Source organism: Chanodichthys erythropterus, chromosome 17, assembly GCF_024489055.1.
Source record: "Chanodichthys erythropterus isolate Z2021 chromosome 17, ASM2448905v1, whole genome shotgun sequence".
Lineage (NCBI taxonomy): Eukaryota > Metazoa > Chordata > Actinopteri > Cypriniformes > Xenocyprididae > Chanodichthys > Chanodichthys erythropterus.
The window spans coordinates 21,036,624-21,063,561 of record NC_090237.1 but is presented as its reverse complement, the minus strand read 5'-3'; the positions used below and the strand labels follow the sequence as shown (position 1 = coordinate 21,063,561).

The 26,938-nt window shown below is 40.0% G+C and overlaps 2 protein-coding genes across 4 annotated transcripts; both read left to right on the top strand.

Moving 5' to 3' along the window:
• The first annotated feature begins 2,009 nt into the window (after window positions 1-2,009).
• On the top strand, window positions 2,010-8,630 carry tsku (tsukushi small leucine rich proteoglycan homolog (Xenopus laevis)). Of its 2 annotated transcripts, none has more exons than XM_067365033.1 (2): window positions 2,010-2,224; window positions 7,300-8,630. In XM_067365033.1, exons 1-2 carry the CDS (start codon window positions 2,174-2,176, stop codon window positions 8,347-8,349), a joined length of 1,101 nt encoding a protein of 366 aa, XP_067221134.1. In that variant the 5' UTR covers window positions 2,010-2,173; the 3' UTR covers window positions 8,350-8,630. The 2 variants fall into 2 exon arrangements, with proteins under 2 accessions (XP_067221134.1, XP_067221135.1); XM_067365034.1 differs by lacking the exon at window positions 2,010-2,224 and adding an exon at window positions 5,545-6,072.
• A 7,133-nt stretch (window positions 8,631-15,763) lies between these two features.
• On the top strand, window positions 15,764-26,566 carry LOC137005111 (uncharacterized). Of its 2 annotated transcripts, none has more exons than XM_067365895.1 (5): window positions 15,764-16,036; window positions 16,363-16,698; window positions 16,843-16,992; window positions 19,611-19,639; window positions 26,165-26,566. In XM_067365895.1, exons 1-5 carry the CDS (start codon window positions 15,976-15,978, stop codon window positions 26,264-26,266), a joined length of 678 nt encoding a protein of 225 aa, XP_067221996.1. In that variant the 5' UTR covers window positions 15,764-15,975; the 3' UTR covers window positions 26,267-26,566. The 2 variants fall into 2 exon arrangements, with proteins under 2 accessions (XP_067221996.1, XP_067221995.1); XM_067365894.1 differs by having other exon boundaries at window positions 16,840-16,992.
• Window positions 26,567-26,938: the final 372 nt, after the last annotated feature.

Sequence of the window (26,938 nt, the reverse complement as noted above, 5' to 3'; positions counted from 1 at the left end):
ATAATCACTGTTGTGCTCTTCATTTCCTTCTTCTTGCGCTCCTTATCTTGAATCTTTATTTCACTTCTTCTGCATAAATTTGTTTAGAAACTCTGCAAAGAGCAGAAAAAACATAAAGAAGCTTTGTTAAGAATTCCAACAAGTAAATGGTTGTTTTTGTGACTTAAATCCACTGGAAAATCATAAACAAGCATGGAGCTTTTTTTATTCCTTAAATTCAACATATACAGTCCTAAAAATAAAGGTTTCAAAAGTGGGTTTTCGCAGCAATGCCAGAACCATTTTTGGTTTTCCAAAGAAACTTTCAGTAAACACTTCCTAAAATAACCATTTTTTTTTTCTTACTGTAAAGAACATTGTAATAATCTAAAGAACTTTTTGTGCAATGGAAAGATTCCAGAGATGTTCTTCATGGAACCGTCAATACTGATAAAGAACCTTTATTTTTAAAGGATTAGTTCACTTTCAAATGATAACCCCAAGATTTACTCACCCTCAAGCCATCTAGGTGTATATGACTTTCTTCTTTCTGATGAACACAGAGATATATTAATCAGTGATTCGGATCTCCTATCAAACGGCTAAACTGCTGAAATCACGTGACTTTGGCGCTCCGAGTCACTGATTCAATTCGTAAAGCTCAGAAGCAGTGTTTTGAAATCTGCCCATCACTATATTGTTGAAAATCCATTATCTTGTTTTCTTGGCGTACAAAAAATATTCTCGTCGCTTTATTATATTAAGGTAGAACCACTGAACTCGCATGAACTGATTTAAAAATATATTTAGTAGCTTTCTGGATCTTGAGAGAGGAAATGTCATTACTGGCTATGTAATCTTAATTTGTGTTCCAAAGATGAACGAAGGTCTTACGGGTGAGGAACGACATGAGGGTGAGTAATTAATGACATTATTTTCATTTTTGGGTGAACTAACCCTTTAATAAAGGCCTTCTGAAGCGAAACGATGCGTTTGTGTAAAAAAAATCCATATTTAACAAGTTATGAAGTAAAATATCTAGCTTCCACCAGCCCGCCTTCCGTATTTAAGTTACGAGAAAAAAAAAGATCATTTAAGCTTTATCCGTTAGTTGAATAGGGAAGGCGCAAAGATTATAGAATAACACAAGACGTGTCACTCGTATTGTTTTGAATGGGAAAAAGTGTAATGCGCAATATGGCGGAATAAGTCCCGCCTTCTAAATAAGAGCCAATCGCCGAAGCACCGGTTTCTATAGAAACAGTCAGACACGCGCCTCCAAAATGAGGCACAAGAGACGCGCGTTTAGGTCTGCGCATGCGCATTAACTTGATCCAGCATAAACATACAGGGTTTTTAGTCATGATTCGAGCGTAAAAAAAAAAATTATGAGACAGTTGTTGTCAGATTTCATTGTTGATTTCAAATATGAAGTTTAATCGAAAGCTTGGCAAACAGCTTTGGAGCTGCATGATGCCCAGGATGCCCGAGAGGCGTTTCAAAGATGGCCGTCGAGTGAAATGACTTGTGTTAAAAGGGACTTTGGCGTAACATTTTTTGATTTTTGAATATAATATTATTACTGGTGGGAAATGACAAGATTAATCATGATTGTTGTTGGCAGCCCTCATTTTTAACAGTGAAAAATAAAAAACCCAATGTGCATATAGTGTTCTTGGGAGTTTTTCCCTTAGGAGTTTGTCAGGGATATAGGCTATACACACTAGAGTTAGGCATGTCTTTCCTTTGATACAAGGCAAATATTAATTAGATGATATTACTATCATTTGCTTTGGCTTTAGTATAGTGACAGTATAAATGTATTATTTACTAATAAAAAAATTATTATTATTTAATAATAAAAACAAAAACATGCCTGGAATCATAAAATAATTCAACCCCCCAGTATGCAGTGTTTAAATCACGTGTGACTGTAGTAGTATCAGCTCGCCGCTTGAGGGCGCTGTTGAAGCTCGACCCGTCTAGACGGTGGTGGGCGCGGATTATCATCAGTGAGTGAAACTCTAGACGAGACTCCGCTTGCGGTGGATTTTTATCGCTTCATCCTCTGCGGCGAGTCTGTAGCATAGAAAGATCGACAAAGTCACAACCCAAACAATACCGCAGACGTGCTCATTTGCCCCACTACAAAAAGCTTTGGATATGACAATCACTAAAACTGAAGTCTTTTCGGATGCTGGCCTGGAAAAGTAAAAGCTCTCCGACAGACGAGTCGCGGCACATGGTAAGTTTTATGAAAAAGAAAAAAGTTTTCTCCTGTGTCTCACAAACCTGTTTTACTGTTGGCGTTTGTTTATATTGTCCTTTTTACCTGACAAAATCACAATGAATGCTGATTCCTTCATCTCCAGTAGTTTGCGTAATAAAGAGTAAAGACATGGACACCGAAAAGCCTAACGTTATATTTGTGCGTTCTGGCGTCGTGGCAATTACACGTTTGTTGAGCATTGTCAAGCTGTTACAAAGTTTTTATTGCGTTTGTATTTTTAACTGAGTACAGATGTGAGTGTAACCATCAAAGCAGAGATTTTGGCTGCGTCTCAAAACCTAGTGAGTGAGCTGCCTTCCTAGACAGCACATATGATACCCACAATGTTGTCAAGATATGCAGTCACTAGACTTTGAACCAAAACCAATTCGTTAAATTAAATTAATAGAACGGTCTTTTCATATATAGACATCAGAAATCAACCAATATTGTTTTGCACGGAAGAATTTTCAAAAATAAATATTAACTATTGTTTTATTCTTTATACAAAATTTAAATGTTCATTAAAATACAACAATAAACATGATATTCACAGTTAATAAATAATGATGATGGCGTTAAATTTATGTAAAAATGTCGAAATGTAAAGTTTATTTGCAATTGAGCTTAAATTGCTGTTTCTCTCACTTGAATGAATGGCTACAAACTATTGCGCAATAATGTTGTTTCCTGTTGAAGGGAGAGGCATTAGCATTATTAAGTGCTACTCTTTAAAGACCCACCAAATGGTGCCATTTGTCAGTAGACCTGAATAAAATAGCAACCCATCAGTAATGCTACTAGAAATTCACATATGACCCATATTCTATTCCTGACTAGATATTGTTTTCACTTCTTCTTGTTCTAGGGATCACAAGTGCTACATTATATTGCATAAAACTGAGATAATGCTGTGCAGTGTGCTTGAGCTTTCTAGGATATGGGTGGCAAGCTGCATTATGTCAACTGTACTGTAGTCAACCACCATAAAATGTCACTAACGTGCAATTCAAGGTTACGTGCTGCCGTGAAGTTGGCATCACAGAAAATACCTGGCATACAAAAGTTGAGCTGTTTGAGACATTAAGCTCCCATTAAATCTGACCTCCCTTAAAGTACTGCATTCTTTCAGCTTTATTGGATTAGGATGTCTGCTGTCTAATTAAATTGGTTAAGGACCAACTTTAGTTCTCTTGTACTGTAGTTTTCATTTGGCTATGTTAACTCCAGGAAAGACAAAGTACATTTAAACTGACTCGATGGGCGAGCCTCACAGACTCACTAAAGGGGAGAAAGATAAATGGTTTAAATATGTAGCTGCTAACCACTGACAGTGATTGCTCTTAAAATACATTCCACTCAGACTTCAGGCATTCTAAGGAGGGACAGTTTTACAGTGGGAGGTGTACAACACCTGGAGAGTTCATAACCCCTGTCACACATGCCTCCAAATCCCATTCATTTTGAATGTTCTAAACTTAGTGTTTCATATGTGTAATCATTACCAAATACAGAATTAATAAATAAAATGGTTTTCAGTGCTTTCACAAGGCCCTGTTAGCAACATTAACGTTTCTCTTAAAATGAGGAAATGCTGCTCATTTCCTAAGAAGAGAGTAGGACTGGCATAAATATTTAGCAAAATGTTAACTTGAAGAGGAATACATCTTGACCAGAGCAGAAAGGGAAATACATGCCTGAGATTGTGTCTATATCCAAGTCTGTCTCTATATCCTGAACAAATAGTCATATTTAGCCCTTCTTTCTTTTTCTGACCACAAAATGTCCCGCTCGCTATTGTCAAAATTATTGACCGCAATACCAAGTCGGAACTGAAATTTAAAAAAATACGTGCTGAGCGGATTCATGAACACCTCTGATTGGCCTTTGTGTTGACATGCTCATCAGATGTGTCTATGATTGGCTACAAAGATCAATGCTTCCAAAACATGTTGTAAATAGACATCAGTGACGCTCTTCACCGAGTGCTTGCACACATACACATGGGTGCTTTCAAAACACTAGGGCTGCACAATTAATCGAATTTCTAATCATGATTACAATTACAGATGCCACAATTACATAAACGTTCAAAGACGCAATTACAAAAAAAAAATAAAACCTCACCCTTAAGACCTTCGTTAATCTTCGGAACACAAATTAAGATATTTTAGTTGAAATCCGATGGCTCCGTGAGGCCTCCATAGGGAGCAATGACATTTCCTCTCTCAAGATCCATAAAGGTACTAAAAACATATTTAAATCAGTTCATGTGAGTACAGTGGTTCAATATTAATATTATAAAGCGACGAGAATATTTTTGGTGCGCCCAAAAAATGAAATAACGACTTATTTAGTGATGACCGATTTCAAAACACTGCTTCAGGAAGATTCGGAGCATAAATGAATCAGTGTGTCGAATCATGATTCAGATTGTGAGGCAAACTGCCAACGGCTGAAATCACGTGACTTTGGCGCTCTGAACAGCTGATTCGATACACTGATTCATTATGCTTCGACGCTTCATGAAGCAATGTTTTGAAATCGGCCATCACTAAATAAGTCATTATTTTGTTTTTTTGGCGCACCAAAAATATTCTCGTCGCTTTATAATATTAATATTGAACCACTGTACTCACATGAACTGATTTAAATATGTTTTTAGTACCTTTATGGATCTTGAGAGAGGAAATGTCATTGCTCCCTATGGAGGCCTCATGGAGCCATCGGATTTCAACTAAAATATCTTAATTTGTGTTCTGAAGATTAACGAAGGTCTTACGGGTGTGGAACGACATGAGGGTGAGTAATAAATGACAGAATTTTCATTTTTGGGTGAACTATCCCTGTAATATTCACTATTACAATTTCAAGGGAATTATCATGAGTTATGATTTGTCATAATCATACAGCCCTACTTTCAAACACTTACGTGTGTTTTCAAATGCTTCTGTGCGTTGATCATCGTAGGCAATCACAGACATATCTGATGAGCTTGTGAACACAATGGCCAATCAGAGGTGTTTACGAATCTGCTCAAAGAGTCATATTTTTAAAATTTCAGTACTGACTTGCTATCACTGTCAGTACTTTTGACAACACTACGGGCACTCACGTCCATATGATGGCAGTAAAAAGCAACCAGATGCAAAAGTATCACAGAATGGTCCCATCTGTGGCTAGAAAATGATAAAAGGGCATACAGCATTAGAGCAACATCAGGGTGAGTAAATGATGACTTAAAACACTTGACAGTGTTTAGAGTTGCATGGTCACAAAGACATTTATATATTTTTTTTGGTACCACATTCTCATAGCATGGCTGCTATTGTGTTATTCAAATGTTTAAAAATAAATAGTTATAACTCTCTAAATAGTTGTTAGTGTGCACTCTAGTGTGTACAAAGTGTTTTCATTGTACCTATTATGCAATCAATTACATAAGAGGTAATTGTTTACCTGGTGTGCTAGTTCTGTAAATTGTTATCCATACCAGTACACGCAGTCTTACATACAAGTCTTACATTACATCATTCTTATGATTCGTGTGAACTAGTCCCTTTTGACCTGTTTTGTAATCAGGTTAACCCATGCCCAGATTCAGCAGTATTGCTTGTAGAGCCAAATGTTGAAAGAGGTTTAAGTTCATGTCATTTAGTTAAACAAAGAGCACATGGGTAGGGAGGTCAGGCAACAAAAGTCGTCAGAGCGTGGCAGAGCATTTATAGTTTTCAGCTGGAGCAGTACAGAACATCTCCGCCTGTGTGACACATAGACCTTCTGCCTGCTTTTTTAAAAGTTTTCTGCGTGCTTCATGAAAACGCGTAAGCAAGATTCAGATATTTATGTGTAGAATAATGGTGTAATCTTTTTTGCACATATAGTCTTTTCTTTAGTAATCAATGTAAAGTATTTACATGTGTAATTCAAGTTATTCAATATGAAAGCAATATATAGGCCTAAACTAACCTTCAAATTTTTTTTAATTTTTTTTTAAAGACTACTTTTTATTGAGCAAGGATGCATTAAATTGACCAAAAGTAACCGTAAAGACATTTATAATGTTACAAAATATTTGTATTTCAAATAAATGCTGTTCTTTTGAACTTAAATATTAAGACTGCTTTCAGCTTTGATAATAATAATAATAATAAGAAGAAGAAAGGTTTCTTGAGCACCAAATCAATCAGCATATTAGAATGATTTGTGAAGGATCATGTGACATTGAAGACTGGAGTAATTATGCTGAAAATTCAGCTTTGCCATCACTGGAATAAACTACATTTTAAAATGTATTTAAATAGAAAATGGTTATTTTAAATTAATAATATTTAACATATTACTTTTTTTCTGTGAGTATGAGAGACTACTGAATAACCAGAATAACATATTAGAATAAATTATTATTACCAGAAATTTAGACATTTATTGTTTTATTTATTTCACAAGTAAACCTGGTAATATAGATATTATGCGATGTACAACAATTATTTGGACTTAATTATTGCTAATACTGGTTTGCATTTATTAAAGCATCAAAGTCTTTGAGTTTCATTATATTATGTGCTAACAGGTCTTAAATTCTCCATGAGAAAAGCCTTGCACCCTGGTAATAATCACAAGTTGTCACTGTAATTGAAAAAGTTAATAGGCTCTTTGATCATAAGAATTAGGTCAAATCCTTTGAGAAGGTGTGGAAAAATTGGGGCTCATCAAGTTGCACTAAAGAGAAGAGAAGTAGCTTGAATATTTATACTTTTAGCGGAAAGGATGAATAAACAGACCCAGAGTGACAAGCATGTACGTCCAGCTGATTGGCTTCGTTGGTTTACAGAATTAACACATGTAAATGAGTGACTTCTGATCTCTTCAAACCTCTCAAAGGCCCCTGAAGTGGATTATAATCCAGTTTTGATGATAACATATGCCATGCAAGACCATTAGACACATTTTTAAATTCAATCGATTTTCGTGAGAACGATTTCTGGTAATGCTTGGGACGTTCATGACTGAAATTAAACCCTTTTAATGTGTGTTTGTTTTTTTTTTAGCTCACAATGGCCACATTGCCGTGTCTCATCTTCTCTTTGCTTGGCCTGGCTGTCATGGGAGCAGTGAAGAACTGCCATCCGCAGTGTCGTTGTGAGGTGGAGAGCTTCGGCCTCTTCGACAGTTTCAGCCTGACCAAAGTGGACTGCAGCAGGATCGGCCCCGGGAATGCTCCTGTCCCCATCCCTCTGGACACCTCCCATCTCGACCTCTCTTTAAACTCCATCACCTCCATCAGCGATTCAATGCTCTCCGGACCGGGCTACACCACCTTGGTCAGTCTGGACCTAAGCAGCAATCTCATAGCACATGTCAGTCCCAAAGCGTTCTCTAAACTTCGTTACCTGGAGACGTTGGACTTGAGCAACAACGCGCTTGAAGGTCTTGGTGATGGCTGCTTCACTGGACTCCCTCTTGTTGAGATGGACCTGAGTGAAAACCGCTTCAAAGAGTTCAGCCTTGATCTCTTCACCACCAGGGCACAGGATATACCAATCATGGTGGACCTGTCGCGAAACCTCCTGACCTCCATTACCAGGAAGACGCCTGGCCATCCGCTGTACATCAAAAGTCTTATGCTTGCAGGGAACAGATTGAAGACGGTACCGGCGCTTAACGGAATCCCACTTCAGTATCTCAACCTGGACGGGAATCTCATCTCCAGCATTGACGCAGGGGCCTTTGATTCACTGACAGAACTGGTTCACCTGTCTCTCAGCGGCCTGTCTGACCTGACCCTGATTCAACCAGGTGCTTTCAGGGGTTTGAGGAACCTGCAAGTCTTAGACTTATCAAACAACAGCCGGCTCAAGACGTTGAGCCCAGATGTGTTTAGCGGACTCGTCTCTTTACAAGAGCTCAATTTGTCCAGTACTGCTGTCACACCATTATCAAGGGCCGTCTTTACCCAGATGCCAAGCATAAAGAGTATAACTCTAGGGCAAAATGTGCATTGCTGGAAGACACACAAGCAAGGACAGTTTCACAGACAGATTGGACAGGCTAAACCCAATGATATACTTACCTGTGACAATGCAGGAATGATCCTATGAGCCTGAAGTGCCAGTAAAGACTCATTTTCTCATCTCTGTGCCTTATTAGTATCTCATGAGAACTTTAAATTTTTTCTGCATCGTATTTGCACATACTATGTCAACTAAGGTCCGCTATTTTACAGGTGTTCATCATCATATTTTAACACAGACAGTATATTACGATAACCCATGCACTTTATTTAACACATTTCTGTTCTTCAACTTAATGTCACATGAGATTTGAGGTGTGATGTCAGCTCTAATGTGATGTTCGTTTTTTTTTTTTTTTTTTTTTTTTTTACACGAAACGTCTTATAGTTTTATAAGTTTTCCATTCAAACACTTTGTTGAAACACAACAGTGTAGCAGGTCAATTTAGAAGTCATGGTGCCTTTAGATGCCCCTTAAATGATACACTTTGAATGACCAACTAACACAGAATTTACAGTGGGGCAATCAAATTTGGTTCATTTAGAGGTTTTTACTTGTTTTAAAGTGGGGCATTTTTTTTTTTTTTTGATAGAAGCACAAAGTATAAATATACAACATGTGGAATTTAATAATTTTAATTTTGCATTTTAATGTAATTTATTAGTTTAGCAGTGAATTGTTTTCCTAATACTGAACCTAAACTATGATTTTCAAACTACAAAATAAAATATTTTCTACACATCACTCAGACTGACGCTTGAGGGAAATGTAACGTTTATAATTCCTAAGTTGCCATTTTACAGACGTTTACTTGATGTTGCTCTGAAATTTTGCACTTTTGATGTTCTTATAAGATTTGTATGGATTTAAAAAAAACAAATGCATGATGGTTCTTCATCATGTGAGTTGAGGTATGTTTTATGTTTGTACGAAACTATACTCAAAATAAAATATAATCAACTTTACATATATAACAGTATATTTGTGCTCAATCTTGTGATTTAATGCTCACTTCCCCAAACAGTATTAAAACTTCCAAAGTTAAGCCAGAGCTCTTTCTGAGTCACATAGTGCATTTAGTCACAATATAGGCCTCACTAATGTGGTTCTTCTCAGTCTGACGCACTCAGACAGCCATGATTCGTTTATAAGAAACACCCAGTGTTTTTCTTTTTACAATAACAAAGCTTTAACCATTCACTCAGACTAACCATGGACAGCAGTTTTAGGTGGGCAGAAGACTTCATAGCTGAATTGGAACAGATGATTTCAGCCTGTGATGCTTTAGGTTTGTAGGCCTCACAGACCGAGTCTTCATAAGAGTTTCGTTGCAAAACGAGATAAATCCATTTTTTTAATTTTTCAAAAATCTTGTTTTTTGGTTGTGCATTCCAATTAATATCAATTCAACTGCAGTTGTTTTTTTTTTATTTAAACCCTCATAACTTAAAAAATACAGCTATGTAGCACCATAAAACAAAATAATAACATGATAACATAATAATAAACATGTTTTGACAAAAATGTTAAAAACGGATTTATCTCGTTTTGCAACGAAACTCTTCACCCCTTAGCTGCTCTGAATAGTTGCCAAGATCCAGCTCCTTGAAATTCTAGGAGACTAATGCCAGAGACACATCCCCCTCTTCTTTTCTACACAAAAGCTTAGTGGAAAAAAGGTTTACTTAATGGCTAAACTTTCACTTCATCACTTTGCACTTTCTGCAATGCTCAGGATAAACAAGTAATGTAAATAAAAGTGAGCCAATGAGGAAGAACAGTCACGAGCAAACAGTGAATGTTTTCATGACATTCTCCCCATTTTTCTGTCATTTCTCTTTGGAGAATACCATTTTATGAAGATAAAATCCTTTAAATGCAAACTAGATTCACATTTCCTGAAGAAAAATACTAAATGCTGTAATTTATTGTTATTTATTTGTTTTAAAAAAATTAAATGTAGCTTATTTTTTTTTAAAAAAAGGAAGAGCGGTGCTCATTTGTTGACTCTGGTAAGCCAAATTCACTGTTGTGACCTACCTAACAAATCCAAACAAATGAACCTTTACTATTCCTTTACAAAAGATTGTAAATGTCTCAGTGAATTGCTAAATTTGATTTAGGACAAACGCTGCTTTATCTTCACTATCTTTCATGTGCCTCAACTTGCCTTACTATGTGAGAGGTTGTAGTAGATATGATGATGTAAGCACAGAGTTCAATGAGTTATGAACTACTCTGAATTTTATTTATCCTCCTTCGACTTCTATGTACTATCCAGCATGTAAAGCCATTGTAAATCTATTAGTGTCTCATATCACCTGCTCTCTCTTTAGATAAGAACAGAAATTAAATGGGCCTTAGGTGAATCATTTGATGGCATAATCAATCTGAGCCACAGTCCATTAGCCAAAGAACCAATGTTGATATGAAAAGCCCTAGTGCATGGAGAGTTCATTTATAAAGAAGACTCTCAACTTGTAAACACCAACAATGCAAAATCCTCTAGTCTGTTAAACTCTCTCGACCCCAGATTCCCAATGTCCAGTTAATTCAAGGCTGATTATGTATTGCCAGAGCAAAGGCAATGGCCTGCTGCCAAACACCTGACACAAACTGAAAGCACAAGAGAATCGATATGGAAGGAACAATCAAATTTAAGTCAGATTAAAAGGATTCAATGTCTGGAACCAGAACACAAACAACAAATGGAATGAAGCCTGGGAAAAAAATGCAGCCATGGTCACATTTCACCCATGAAAATCTCATGAATTTTTCATTGGAAAAGCATTCTTACAAAGTGCAACGCCAATGCTTGTTTCAGAAAGCATGCTGCTATTGATTTTCAATTCGGATTCATAAAAATGTTTAAAAAAAACCATATGAAATCACCACCTCGCAAAACAGTTGTTACCCGTGAGATTGGGTTGTGCACACAGTACAAACAAATTAAAAGTTATCATGTGCTCGTTTGAATAAACAAAGGCGTGATGGTAAGAGTAAGCTGATATCTAGTTCAAAAAAAAACAAAAACAAAACAAACAACAATCAAATAACTTGCTTCTCTAGATTGCACACCCTTAAAACAGCCTGTACCAGTTTTTTGCTCTACATATTTCCTAAAGTGTGCTGAAGTTTTATTCTCAAGCTGTTGTTGGCGTCACAAGCAGTACAGTCATCCTCATTCCCTCTCCGCCTTTTGTTAAAGACCCAGCATAAGTCTCACAGTATCAGAAAACCAGCACAATAGAGGCTTTCTCACTGTAACACTGTGCAAAATAAAAGCTTTATTGTGCACCAGAATAGACACATCAGGCTCTGTGTTCACACGTCACGCTCAACTGGGTTAGTGTTTTGTGTCAGAACAGGCCATCTGATGTAGCTAAAATCACTTGCAGAGGTGCTGACCACATAATGATGTTTGCATTCCATGTAACGCATTAGCGCAATACCATCGTACACTTGTAATTTTTTTTTTTTGCATACTTCTGCAGTGTGGATTCAAGAAACCTCAGAGGGCCTGTTCTCACAGCTTGGGGAAAAAAAGAGCCTTGTACATTCAGCGAAGGCTGAGGACGTAATCTGATCATGAAGCAATCTGTTCTGCCAAGAAATCGTTCTTTCTTTGGGCTGTCCTATTCAGAAGACACTAATCTATCTTTTCATGTGTGAACAAAAATGATTTATACATGGCTCTAAGCATTAGCTAACTCCTTTGTCCTGCAAGGCACTGTATACGTCGAAAACATGGAAGAAATTAGTGTTTTATTGCCGGTTTAGTCAATTGAACACTATTGTTTGCTCCTGAGCACAGACCTGTTAAGTGTTTTCTTTTACTTATCTGCTTTAAAGCATGTGGGTTGACCAGCAACATGCCTATTCCTGTCCATTCCCAGGTGGTCAATGTCCAGTTTTCCTGTTTTGATTGATAACATTGAGGATTGGAGATCAGGTTCACTTTCAGATCTGTAAAAGGGACGTTAACAAAGTTTACAAAAGTTCTCCTGCAGCATGTATGAGCTTATATTGATATGACTCAACTAAATGACTAAATGATTTTGGTGGACATTGCGTAACTTTGGGTTGGTGTTGTGCTGCGGGCTTTCCAAGAAAAACAGACATATCCTGAGATTGTAAGCCCACACTGACGTCCTACATCTGGTTACCATTAAGGTCCGTTGACTCAAGTTACTCGCTGTAGGAAACAATCACACAGCTCAAAGGAACCTTCTTAAGGAGCCTCCTTTTGCTGAAATGCAGCATTTGTTGCTTAAAGGGACAATTTACCCAAAAATGTAAATTCTCATATTATTATAAACCTGTATGACTTTTTTCTTTGGAAGATTAGGAAGATAAATTAGAATTTACCTCGGCATAGTTCAATAACAAGAGTTCAGTACATGGAAATGACATACAGTGAGTCTCAAACACCATTGTTTCCTCCTTCTTATATAAATCTCATTTGTTTAAAAGACCTCCGAAGAACAGGCGAATCTCAACATAACACTGACTGTTACGTAACAGTCTGGATCATTAATATGTACGCCCCCAATATTTGCATAAGCCAGCTCATGTTCAATGCATTACACAAGGGCAGGATGTCTGAATGTGCACAGCTGAATCATCAGACTAGGTAAGCAAGCAAGAACATTAGCGAAAAATGGCAGATGGAGCAATAATAACTGACATGATCCATGATAGCATGATATTTTTAGTGATATTTGTAAACTGTCTTTCTAAATGTTTCGTTAGCATGTTGCTAATGTACTGTTAAATGTGGTTGAAGTTACCATCGTTTCTTACTGTATTCACAGAGACAAGACTGTCGTTATTTTCATTTTTTAAACACTTGCAGTCTGTATAATTCATAAACACAACTTCATTCTTTATAAATCTCTCCAACAGTGTGTAATGTTAGCTTTAGCCACGGAGCACTATCAAACTCATTCAGAATCAATGTAAACATCCAAATAAACACCATACTTACGTGATTAGACATGCTGCATAACGAACACTTTGTAAAGAACAATTTTGGGGTTATATTAGCTGTGTGAACTTTGTTTATGCTGTTTAAGGCAAGCGCGAGCTCCGTGGGCGGGGAGTGTGAGCATTTAAAGGGGTCGCAGCCTAAATCGGCTCATATTTAATGATGCCCCAAAACAGGCAGTTAAAAAAATGTATTTAAAAAGATCTATGGGGGATTTTGAGCTGAAATTTTACAGACACATTCAGGGGACACCTTAGACTTATATTAGGCCTACATCTTAAAAAGACGTTCTACGGCACCTTTAAAAAAATGAGCTTTCAGTGCAATTTTGTTTGGGCGCAGTACCAAACTTTTCCACTAGGTGACATCCAAGCTCCATTACTGACCATTTAAGGGTGCCTCCATTTATTTGAGTAATCTGAACAATATGTTTCCATATTTTCATACATTTTATGAAGTAGACATTCTATTCAGAAGTAGTATGGGCAGTTTGATTTGAATTCAACCTCTAATAAACACATAATTAGAACATGTGTGTTCATAGCGAAGTTATTGCTCCGCCTCTTTACGATCACGTTGTATTAGAAAAAATAAAATTATACGGGACGGGCGGGAAATTTGCATAGGCTATATATTTAATAACCTTTCCATATTACAGTTAATGACCACATTTGTCACATAAATAAGGGAGGTTTGAGGGTGAGTAAATAATGACAGAATATTCGGTTTTGGTAAACTATCCCTTTAAAAAAACTATTAAACTGCTTAAATGGCATTCAGAATCTGAAACCTTTAACTTTCAAGGCTTCTCTTTTTGATCATGAATTTGACCTTTTTTTAAATATAGATTTTAAGCAGATTCATCAAGTGTAATGTAGCCTATTGTATATCAAGACAACGTGAGTGTCGTTCATCTTAAAGCAACAGAGCAGCAGCAGGTTCTGTTTGAGGCTTTTATCTCCAGCAACTGTGTAATTGTCCACACATGCCTTTTTATGCCTCAAACATACCGTGTGTCTCAATCAGCTCCCTAGTTCAGTCGTCAGGGCACTGCTCAGGGTGTCAGCCACATTCACTTTCATTATATACTGATTCACGACCTAGGGAGCTAGGGAGCTGATTGAGGCGCAGGGATAAATCCAGATTTCCCAGCTGACTGCAGTGAAACTATTTAACTTTGAGCACCACCTTGTGGTTGCAAAGATACTCTCGTTCACTATACCCTACATTACTCCACTTATTAAATCCATTTGAAGGAATCATTGAAAACGAGTGAGTGAATTCGGACACAGAGCGCCAGAAGGGCCTTGCTTAAGCTGTTTAATAATCATTTGTACTTAGCAAAGTAAACTAGCAGCTCCAGTAGTAATGAAAAGTGTTATCTTGAACTCTGTCATAGAAACTAGCATACTAGCAACATGTATAAACCTTAATTAAACAATGTAATGATTCATTAAAAAGGAATTTATACCTGTATGATATTGGATGGATGGATGATTTAGCTTAGGGCGCCATCTTTTGGCGAGACGCGGGAATTTATTCGGCACGACCCTTACAGTGCACTATGGGGATTGTCGAGTGTAGCCTACATTATACACTCATTATCGTGGTGCATTTTGGGATTGAATGAGTGCACTCGATAACGTCCACTATGGTTTTGGACAACACTACAAATGGATTTCCCCTCAAATGGTGCCCTATTAAAGTAGTTATAGGCTTATCGATTTGGGACACAGGCCAGTTCTTCTTCATGGAATTTTATAGTGACAGAAAGTGATATATCTGGCAACATGCCAGACATATATATATATATATATATATATATATATATATATATATATATATATATATATATATATATATATATTTTTTTTTTTTTTTTTTTTTTTTTTATTATTATTTTATTTTTATAAAAATCTTTTTTTTTTTTTTTTTTTTTTTTTTTTTTCATGTTTTCCAGTAGGCTATAGCTAAGATATCTGGAAATCATTGGCACATTATCTGTTTTGTGTTTAAGCATAAATCTAATAAAGGTTATAAGAAAAAGAAAAAAAAGAAAATAATTTGCCAGTGGAGTTAGAACAAATATTCTCTATTTACTCTTTGTATCTGATGCGGTTTTTCTTCTCATAATTGTAACTTATTTTAAGATAGTTTTACTAGAAAATTACAAAAGAGCCTATTGTTATTTGCAGTAGCATATAAGCAACAACACAAAGAAAAGAAAATATCAACTGCATTTAAAAATTGAAGGAAAACCATCCATCTATTATAGGTTGTTTATGGCCAATGCAAAATTTGCCTTAAATTACAGCTGGACAGACCACACACGTTCATAATGTTGCAAATATTACTCTATCCAGATTCCATCATTTGTCTCCTAGTTTCTGTCCAGTTATATTGGAATGCCAACAGTGATTAAAATGGCCTGCTGCAACAGGAAGGATATGATCTTCCCTAGTTTGTAGTGAACTCGCACAGATTTCCTTCCTCAAGTGCACATTTACAAAACGGCTGAAGCTGCCAGACGTGATTAAACTGAGTCCATTTCCCGACAATGAATGAAGAGAGTGGGTGTTTACGGAGTTTAGAAGAACTAAAAGTACCTTTTATTGTAGGCTACTCCGGAGTGCGTGACAGAAGAATCGGTTATTAACTGTGAAAGCTCGTCCGAATCTGTTTTGTGGCTGCGAGGACCGTCGAAAGATAGTATGGGAAAATTATAAATGATGAAAAGCGCTTACAGGTGTTCCTTGACGTTTCTGGCATTTTTGTGTATCTTAAAAGGTAAGTCACTTCTCAAATTCATAGTTAAAACGGCTGTACTTTCAAAAGTAGGCTACTTAAAAAAAAAAAAATCTTAATAAAAATAATGTTTTAGTATAGCTAGTGTAAACATTTACGGTTCTCAAACATTTCTTTTAGATTTTTTTTTTATGCAAAAACATTTAGGCTACACAGAGCCCCTAAAAGTGACATTTGCAAAAGGAAACACATTCGCGACTTTATATGTTTACAAAAACAACTTTAAAAAAAGCTCGCATTAATCGTTTTCGATCACAGTAGCAACAACTAACTAAAAGCTCAACTCGCTTGTTTTACTCTGATTTCAGTATGTGAACTGTGCTCAACTGTTCGAGGAAGTCGTGCTTCAAAGCTTGTTGCAGAGGGGAGCAGTTTCCGGTTGAGCTGTGAAGTGCAACACTGTGGGGTCCTTGGCTGGACTGGAGGATGGGAATTCCAGGAAATGGGGACCACAGGATTTACTCGCCTCACTCCCTCTGAACGAATCGGGCTGTCCAATTACAGCTCAACAGCCAATAGCACACATCTGTTAGTCGACATTCACAACATCAACCAGTCAGATGCTGGAGCATACAAGTGTATGATAACCTGGCCGGGACAATTCACAAGCTCTGGGCACGTGACAAATGTTACTGTTACTGCAGGTACCTATATGTGTATTATGGAAACGTTATTGGTTTGAAATTGGCATACAGAATACTGCTAAAGATAAAATGAGTAAGTATGAATAGGTTCATCAACCCATGGCTGAATCAAATCCATTTAATGTGTTTATTCCTGGACAGCAGCAGTACACTCACCGGGCAGAAACCTCTATCATAGAGTTCTGCTGTGTCTTAGTGCCTCAGTGTGCTTTCCTCTTGTTCTGGGATTAGTTTGGTGTCTGACCCGAGATCATCCATCACCACCCCCTGTCCCGCCTCGCTCCTACACTACCTGTAAGAGCCAACTCTCTATTCTGCAAAAATATTCTGTTCTATTCTAGTCTGTCTGTCTATCTATCTAATGTGGGGTTAGATTCCCGCCTAAAGTATTGCGGTCATGGATCAAAAAATAAGTATAATATAAAATAATATAATAATAATAAAATAATATAAAAATTTAAGTAAAAATATATAAAAAAAATATATAACACAAACTTAAATAATTAATAATTAAAACTTAAATTAAATAATGCAAAATTATCAGAATGGCAAAGAACGTGGTCGGATTGAAATATAATAAGCATGAATTGAAATATTAAAAGCGCATTTAAAAAAAATAACAAGCATGAACCAAAACACATAAAAAAAATTATATTACACAAATCTTAAACGTATGTGTTCTTAAAAGTTGTTTTCCTTGCTTTTAGTACTCTGTACTTTGTGCTCTCTTACATTTTCTGCTCATATTTTACTCTTTTGTACGCTTGTGCTGTTTTTCTCTTTGCTCTTCTTTCCATGTTCTGCTCTTGCGTTTCCAATGTTGCGGTTCGAGTTTCATGTAAATTTGGCCAGGCTTAAGCGTCACCATTGGTCCACTAGTTCTAGATTGACAGCTGAGCTATTGACAGCTCCTCCTCTAGCCAATCAATGGAAGAGAGGGAGATGACATCACTTCAGTGCGACTCATGGTTACTGATGCTCACTCATGCAGGGGAAGATAACAGTTTAATTTGATACTTTACAAGGACTTTCAAGCTGTAGAGTTATCTGAAGTATGGACAAATAATTCCTCTTTTTGAGATACTCTTTTTAATGTGCAGTCTTGTAATTATTGTTAATCTTTATGTTCATGATATAGGTATTTGGTGTTAAAATGTTACTTGGCTCATGATGCTAATATGCTAAGGCTAATGTTGCTAATATACTTCTTAATTGTTGTTGTTAAACATCATAGGTAACCTGGTAAATTAATTCTAGGACTGAATGTATCATTTCTGCATTGACTATGCGATAGTGTTACAGAAAACAGGTGGATTTGATATGCAGTGATTTATTCACACTTATTGTGTTTATTTACATAACTACATAATTGCACATTACTATAAGATGAATGTTTTAAATATAGCTTTAAAAATAAAATTATAGATCAGGGATAGGCAACTTCAGTTCTGGAGTACTGCTGTCCTGCAGAGTTTAGCTCCAACCCCGATTAAAAAAAAAAAAAACTCACCCGTCTAGTATTAATAATCCTGAAGACACTAGGGTTAGGGTTGAAGCTAAACTCTGCACTTGTCCATCCATGTTATAGAAATATGAAGTTAAATGGCCAGTAGGTGGCGGAAAGTTACTGTCTTTATGAGTGAGTCTTTAATTTAAATGTCTCGTTCAAATCGAGAATTCAATTACGAAACACTGCTGTGTTGCTCACGTCTGCTGTGGCTTTGTTTGATGCTCCTTTCATCAAAATAGTGCAAAAACACACTCAAAATTAACTTATTGCTATATTGATTCATACAACAGCTCAATAAACATTTGCAATCGCTCTAACATTGGGCAAAGCACTCTTGCTGGTGTGAAGGCTATTGCTTAACTTTATAATTGTATAATGTCAGTGCTAAAATATGATACAATTCATAAACCAACACCCTTGTCAATGACATACTGTACATGGAAGACAAAATCTATAAATCTCTTTACAGGAAAACAATAGATGACAAAATATGCAGACAGTTTACTATTACGAGCAATATACAATGATCTAAACAGTTGCATATCTTACTTTAACTGTAACTCATATAAATACATTAGTAACGTAGGTTTCATGTTATAATCTCGTGCAAAACACAGGAATGAAGAGACAAAAAGCAAGCATAGATTATTATTATTGTATGAATACTGATAATATCTAACAGTAATATAACAGGTATGGTGGCAGTTGAATTTCGCGGTGCCAGGTCCGGTGGTAGGTGCATTAAAGGTGAAGATAACAACTGTGACAGGCTGTCATTAGGATGGTGAATTTAACAATAAAATATTGTCCAGGTAAACATATGTACCGGTGACAGGTCGAGTTGCAGGTACATATACAGTATAACAGTGTCCTGCCATGGAAAGATATTACCCCAGCTTGGAAATTGCCAGCTGTGACGGTGATCCTTCCCTGCATGAGTGAGCATCAGTAGCCATGAGTCGCATTGAAGTGATGTCATCTCCCTCTCTTCCATTGATTGGCTAGAGGAGGAGCTGTCAATCTAGAACTAGTGGACCAATGGAGATGCTTAAGCCTGGCCTAATTTACATGAAACACGAACAGCAACATTTGGAAATACAAGAACAGAGCAAAGTGAAAAACAGTACAAGCATACAAAAGAGTAAAATATGAGCAGAAAATGTAAGAGAGCAGAAAGAACAGAGTAAGGAAAACAACTTTTAAGAACACAAACACAAGTTTAAGATTTGATTTAATTTTTAATGTGTTTAAAGTGTTGATTCATGGTTGTTATTTTTTAAACGCACTTTTAATTTTTTGATTCACTCTTATTATATATATAGTATATAGAATATATATTATATATATAATACAGTTGTTATTTTATCTGGCTAGTGTTTATTGACTTGTTTTCTTGTTCTAGTTGCAGCTAGAGTGAAACCAAAAAAGGAAGTAAGTACCTCACTATCTTGTGATTTCTGTCTGGGTTTGTTTAAAGGGGCTATGAACTGCATTATTTATTCATTTTATTATGTTCTCTGAGATCCACTTAAAATGTTATCAAGAATTTTTACTCAAAACATCCTAATTTAGAATAGGCTATATTCTATCCTGTTTTTGATCCTCTCTTTCGAACACTCCGCTTTGATAGGATTGCCGCATTCAGTACTTGGTATGATTAGCAGTTTTGCATATTAAATGGCGTTTCGCCATAGGATTTCAGGCCAATCGACTGAAGCGACGACACTGAAGCCGCAGCCTCGTGGCACGGCAAGTAACGCAGTACTCGTTCCGTATCTCAGGGAACCGAGGTTACGTTAGTAACCGAGTACGTTCCCTTTCGATACTTCACTCGTACTGCGTATGGGGAACGAATTCAACCACGCCGTGCCACGGCAGGGAACGACATAACTTGTTTTGGAAACCGAAGGGGGACCAAGAGAACAAGTAAGAAGGCAAAGCCGTCGTAAACCCTTGTTACACTACAAGGAGGAGATAACTCCTGATCGGTGAGAGGTGGAACTCGAAGAGGCCACCTAGTTACACCGAGAGGACCCAGGCTTGTAAGGCCGGAACGTCCAGATGATAAAATCGGACAAAAGTGGACGGCGAGGAGAGCCGGCAGCCTCACAGATGTCTTTAATGGAAACTCCATTAGACCAGGCCCAGGAGGAAGCCATTCCTCTAATGGAATGGGCCCTAACTCCTAAGGGGCATCGAATGTCCAAGGAGGAGTAACAGAGATTAATCGCATCGACTATCCAATGCGAGAGACGTTGTTTATAGACCGAGGACCCCTTGGTGCGGCCACCAAAACAGACAAAGAGCTGATCCGACTGCCTGAAAGGCTGCGATCGTTCTACATAGGTCCTCAATGCCCTGACAGGGCAGAGTAACTCCAGCTCGTGTTCATCCGTGGAGGGAGGAAGAGCAGAGAGTGAAATGACCTGAGCTCTAAACGGAGTAGAGAGCACTTTGGGAACGTAGCCATGTCTAGGTTTCAGCACGACTTTAGAGTCATTAGGCCCAAATTTGAGGCACGCAGGGCTCACAGAGAGGGCCTGCAAGTCGCCAACGCGCTTGACCGATGCTAGTGCAAGTAGCAGAGCGGTTTTCAGGGTTAACGGCCTGAGGTCAGCTGAACTCAGCGGCTCAAAGGGGTTACCTTTGAGAGCCCTAAGGACCAAGGAAAGGTCCCAAGTGGGAACAGTAAGGGGACGAGGAGGATTTAATCGCCTAGAACCCCTTAGGAAACGAACCACAAGGCTGTTTCGACCCACTGACTGGCCAGCGATAGGAGCATGAAACGCTGAGATGGCTGCTACGTATACTTTGAGCGTTGAGGGGGTGCGCCCCAGATCCAAACGCTCCTGTAAGAAGGACAGCATCGGAGATACGTCACATTCTACGGGGTCTATGTTGCGTGTGGAACAGCAATCAACAAAGACCGACCATTTCTGGGCGTAGAGGCGTCTCGTGGACGGGGCTCTCGCCTGAGATATGGTCTCTAGTACGTCCCTGGGAAGGTTAGTCGGCTCCCATCGAGGGACCAGAGATGTAGAGCCCAAAGCTCTGGCTGTGGGTGCCAGATTGTTTTGTTCGCCTGAGAGAGGAGGTCCCGCCTCAGGGGAATGGGCCATGGGGCTCTCGTGGAGAGCCTGAACAGCTCTGAGGACCAAGTCTGTCTCCTCCAGAGCGGGGCCACTAGGAGGACTCTGTGCCTGTCTTCCCTGACTCGCCTGATGACCTGCGGGATCAGTGCGATCGGGGGAAATGCGTAAAGGAGTGTGCTGGGCCAGGCGTGGGCCAGCGCATCGACTTCCTTTGAGAAATATGTTGGGCAATGAGAGTTGTCTTCTGAGGCGAAGAGGTCTATCTCTGCTCTCCCGAAGAGCTCCCAAATCTTGAGAACCATCTGGGGATGGAGCATCCACTCGTCTGAGGGGACGTTGCTCCGTGATAACATATCTGCACCCAGGTTGGTTTTGCCAGGTATATGAGTCGCCCTGAGCGACCGAAGCCTTGGTGTTGCCCACTCCAGAAGACGTTTCGCCAGAGCGCATAGGCGGCTGGACGAAAGACCGCCCTGGTGATTTATATATGACACCACAGTCATGCTGTCCGATTGGACTAAGACGTGGCGTCCCGTCAAGTGAGCCTGGAAAGCTTGCAGGGCTTTCATCACTGCCAACATTTCGAGGCAGTTGATATGGAGATGGCTCTCCTCGTGGGACTACGAGCCGAAGGCCGGTCTGCCCTCGCACAGAGCCCCCCAACCTGAGTTGGATGCGTCCGTCGAGAGCACCGTCCTTCGTGACACCGCCTGTAGGGGTACCCCAAGACTGAACCAAGCAGGGTTCATCCAAGGTTTTAGGGCTAAAAGACAGGCCCGATTGACCTTGAGACATAAGCGGCCGTGCCGCCAGGCATGTGGGGGGACCCGGGATTTCAACCAGAACTGTAGCGGCCGCATCCGAAGAAGGCCGAGCTGCAGAACCGGGGAAAGCGCCGCGTTCATGCACTTGGTGAAAGTGCGAGGAGCCAGAGACAGCCCGAAGGGCAGGACCGTGTATTGGTATGCCACTCCCTCGAATGCGAATCTCAAGAATCGTCTGTGAAGGGGGGCTATCTGGATGTGAAAATATGCATCTTTCAGATCCAGCGAGCAGAACCAGTCCTCGTGACAAATCTGTGCGAGGATCTGCTTCAGCGTCAGCATTTTGAACTTCCGTCTCATGAGGGAGCGATTCAAAACTCTGAGATCTAGGATGGGCCTGAGGCCGCCATCCTTTTTGGGGACCAGAAAGTAACGGCTGTAAAAGCCTGACTCGCTTTCTGAAGGGGGAACTATTTCTATAGCCCCTTTCTTCAGTAAGGTCATGACCTCGGCCCGGAGGACAGGGGCGTCATCCGGGTTCACCAAGGTTTGAAGCACCCCTCCGAAGCGAGGGGGCCGTCGTGCAAATTGGAGCGAGTAGCCCTGCTTTATGATCCCGAGGATCCAACTTGACACGTCAGGGATGACCTGCCAGGCCTCGGACAAGGGGTTGAATGATGTCGTGTGACAGGCCACTGGGAAGGGGCCGTGCACCGATGGAGGTGGAAGAGGAAATTTGCTCTCTTTTTGAGGAAGTAAAATAGTGTTCGCCGCGAAAACGGCGTTTTGTTTGGGCGCAACAAGTGTGGGCCCAGCTACAACACAGAGCATTTCTTTTGGGGTGGTCCGGTCGTAACGAGACATTCCCCGACCCTCTTCCTTCCTGCTTTTGGATCAGGACGTCTTCGGAGTCACCGGGTCCAGCACAATCTTGGGCCAGGGTCCCTGGCGTCTCGGGAAGGAGGATTGGCACTTAGCAGGGCGAGGGCGCTGACGATGCTCCTTAGGCGGTGCTGCTTGAGAGGTGGATGGGACAGGCTTGGTCTGCTGAGCCGGCGCAGTCCTGGGGCAGCTAGGAGCAGACGCAGAGCTGGAGCACTTGGGCAGAAAGTGTCTCATGGCCTGAGACGACTTCTGCGCTGCTGTGAAGCGCTCAGTGAAACTATCCACCGCTGGCCCAAAAAGACCGGAAGGGGAGACCGGGGCGTCCAGAAAGGCCGTCTTATCCAGGTCCTTGATTTCCGTGAGGTTGAGCCAAAGATGGCACTCAAGCACAACCAGGCTGGCCATGGAACGCCCGATGGCCTGGGCAGTGGCCTTCGTGGCCAGCAGGGCTAGATCGGTGGCACTGCGGAGATCCTTGAAGGCAGGTGCATAAGTGCCGGACTCGTCCAAGGAGCGGAGGAGTTTGGCCTGGAACACCTGGAAGATCGCCATGGTGTGAAGCGCCGATGCAGCTTGGCCAGCAGAAGTGTAGGCTCTTCCAGCCAGTGTAGAGGTGGTTCTGCAGGGCTTGGAAGGCAGGGCTCTCTTGGTTTTCCACCCCACAGCCGCGGGAGGACAAAGGTGAGCTGCCACCGCTTCATCTAGGGGCGGCAAGTGCTCATAGCCCTGGCAGGAACCACTCATCCAGGCGGCTGCGTGATGGCTCCTCCGGCGGGGCCCAGTCGAGGTCTAGCTCTTCCACTGCTCTGGATAGGATGCGGAAGAACTCGGCATCCATACCCTGGCTGTGTTCAATGGGCTCCAGAAGAGGCGGGGGAGCAGGTTCGTCCGGCTCGCCAGCCCATCCTTCCGCTTCAGAAGCCGCAAGAGACATGGCCGGCTCGCGGGAGGAAGGAGACGGGAGGGCGCGAACGGCGAGATCGCCTTCAGTGAAGAAGGCGACCCGCGAGTGCAGAGAACTGAGGCTCATGCTCTCGCAGTGCGGGCATGAGGCTCCAGCGAGCGCGCCGTCGGCTTGGGACTTGCCCAGGCACGCGACGCACTCGCTGTGTCCGTCGTCATCGTGCAGAGGGGCTCTGCACGTGCCACAAGAGTGGCGCGGCATTTGCAGCAACGCCGCCGCCGTTATAACGGCGATTGGGGGGGCTCTTTTAGAGCGGCGAGGGCCGCGGAAGCTCTTTTAGAGCGGTAGAACCGCTGAGGAAACGCTCTTTTAGAGTGGCAATAAGCCGCGGGAGAAACTCTCAAAGGCGCGCTGGATGGCGGCAGGAGACACGCTGAGAAGGCGGCCGGAAGCGGGAGCGGGAGGCGGGTGTCTCGAGGACGGCGCTCGGGGCGGCAGTCAGCGAGGGCGCAGGCGCTGTCTCCGACCGGCGAGTTCAGCTGGGTCCGCTGCGGGGCCTCTTCAGACGGCGGCGGGAGCTTCTTGAAGGCAGCGAGCTTCCTCAGGCTTCAGGCGGAGATCAGCGAAGAGATGCGTTGTCGTCGCTGAAGGAGAAAGGACTGAAATCCTATGGCGAAACGCCTGCTTATATAGCCATTTGCCCCGCCCATTTCGGCGGGAAAGTTTGCGCGCTCTCTCGCCATAGGTCGCGCAGCTATGCCACGCCGTCATTGGTTCACTCATAGACGAGTTGTTGAACCAATGACGGCGTGGCATAGCTGCGCGACCTATGGCGAGAGAGCCATAGGTCACTGCGTTATTGAAAAAGGCTTCAGTGACGGGGAAAAAGGGAGACTTTTCCCCATACGCAGTACGAGTGAAGTATCAAAAGGGAAACACTGTTACTCACACTTGTGTGTTGTAAAATAACTGTTGGATCCAATGTAATTGGCACTGCATCATCTTTTATTTTCACTTTCAGTCTCTCTGAAAAGCCTTCAGCGAACTGTCTTGTTTAAAAATGAATCCACAGTAAATTTGAAAGGTTAGTTCCCCCATAAATTTTAATTCTGTCATTAAGTACCCATTCATGTTCGTAACACTTTCTTTCATCTTTGAAACACAAATAATTTTTTTTTTTAATGAAATCTGACAGCTTTCTGTTCCTCCATTGACAGCCTACATAACTACCACTTTGACTCTTCATAAAGAGATGGTAAAACTAATCCACGTGAATTGAGTGGTTTAGTCCAACTTTTCCGAAGAGACACAATTGCTTTACATGATGAACAGATTGAATTTAGGCTTTTATTCACATATATTAACATTGATCAGTAAACATAATCAGAAGCTCAACCGAACCTGCTTGACACGCGAGAACAAACCTCTTGAGGAAGCCCAAATGCGCTGCGTAAGAATGAACATCATTGGTTCTCGCACGCGTCAAGCAAACATGCTTGAGCTTCCGTTCGCCTTAATTGATGTGTAAATTGACCAAATCGAGTCTCTTCGGAAATTTGGACTAAATTGCTCAGTTCATATGGATTCATTTTACCATCTCTTTATTAACTTTTTGAAGAGTCAGAGTGGTACAGTAGTTTTATGGAATGCCAATGGAGGGACAAAAATCTCTCAGATTTCATTAAAAATATCTTTGTGTTTCAAAGGTGAACAAGTCGACATGACGGTTAGTAAATTATGACAGTTTTCATTTTTGGGTGAACTAACCCTTTAAATGAACGAACAGTGAAACGAACAGTATCTTACTGATGCGATCTGACTGGAGCTTCGTTAAAAAAGTTCTTCCACATTTTTTAAATGTTAGTATCACAAGGATGGCAATGCAAAGACTGTTTTTCCACTACTTGACACTGCAAATCATCTTGTAATCCTCAGAGGCGTCTCTATCATTTTGTTGCTGGAACAATTCTGTGTTTACGTCTGTCTCATACTACATAACATGTGCGAATCAGTGGGCGGGGCTAAAGAGGCAATGATGCAGAAGTAGGCATTGATCTTCTGCAGAGGCGGTCTTTCATCGCACTATGACGTAATAATGTGACAAAAAAAAAAACGTGGTTTCAGTAAAAGCTGTTTTTGGAATAACAAGGATTTTATATTTGAATAACAATTTTTGAATTCTGAAATTTACAGGATATTTTTATAGTACAATGGCCTCTTATATGTCAAAAGATCAATGACAATTTCTCAATTCATGACTCTTTTAATCAGTGAATATGATTGATTTCTTTACTTGTCATTATTTATGCAGTTGGTGTATGCAGAAGTGGCATTGAACAGTTCGAGGCGGCAGAATGATTGTCCACAACAAGTGCCTGAGCCAACTGTTTACTCCTCTCTGCATTTCTCCTGAACAGAAAGACTTATCTTGCATTTCTGTCTCGCATGTGGCTGCAGGTATTTTTCATACCAGAACAAACATGACTGTAAATATAGTGGCAGTACAGTTGCAATGTTAGACACAACAAGACAGAATATAAACTGACTTGTGATCCTTTTTTAAATGTGAATGCTAGCAATGTTACACTTTGATTTATTTTAGCTGTAATATCATATTTGATGGCGTTGATCTTCCAGAGATGTCTGTAAGATGTGCTTTGTGTATATGGATTGTGTGATTGTACCTGAAATAAAAGGAGACATATCTGAACAAACGGCATTGGACTCACTTTTCGAATGATTTACACAACAGACTGCTATTTGACACAAAATACATTTTATTTTATAATAAATTCTTAATGGCACATGCCATAACCAAATATACATATACTGTACATAAACTAAAATAATTTAAAAGATAATTTAACAGACTCTGTAATTTTTTTACGACGATATAAATAAATAAATAAATATATATATTATATATATATATATATATATATATATATATATATATATATATATATATATATATATATATACATATAGCTATGGAAAAAATTAAGAGACCACTTAACATTGATTTCTGAACTTGAAGTGGTCTCTTAATTTTTTCCATAGCTGTATATATAATCCTTCAAAAAAA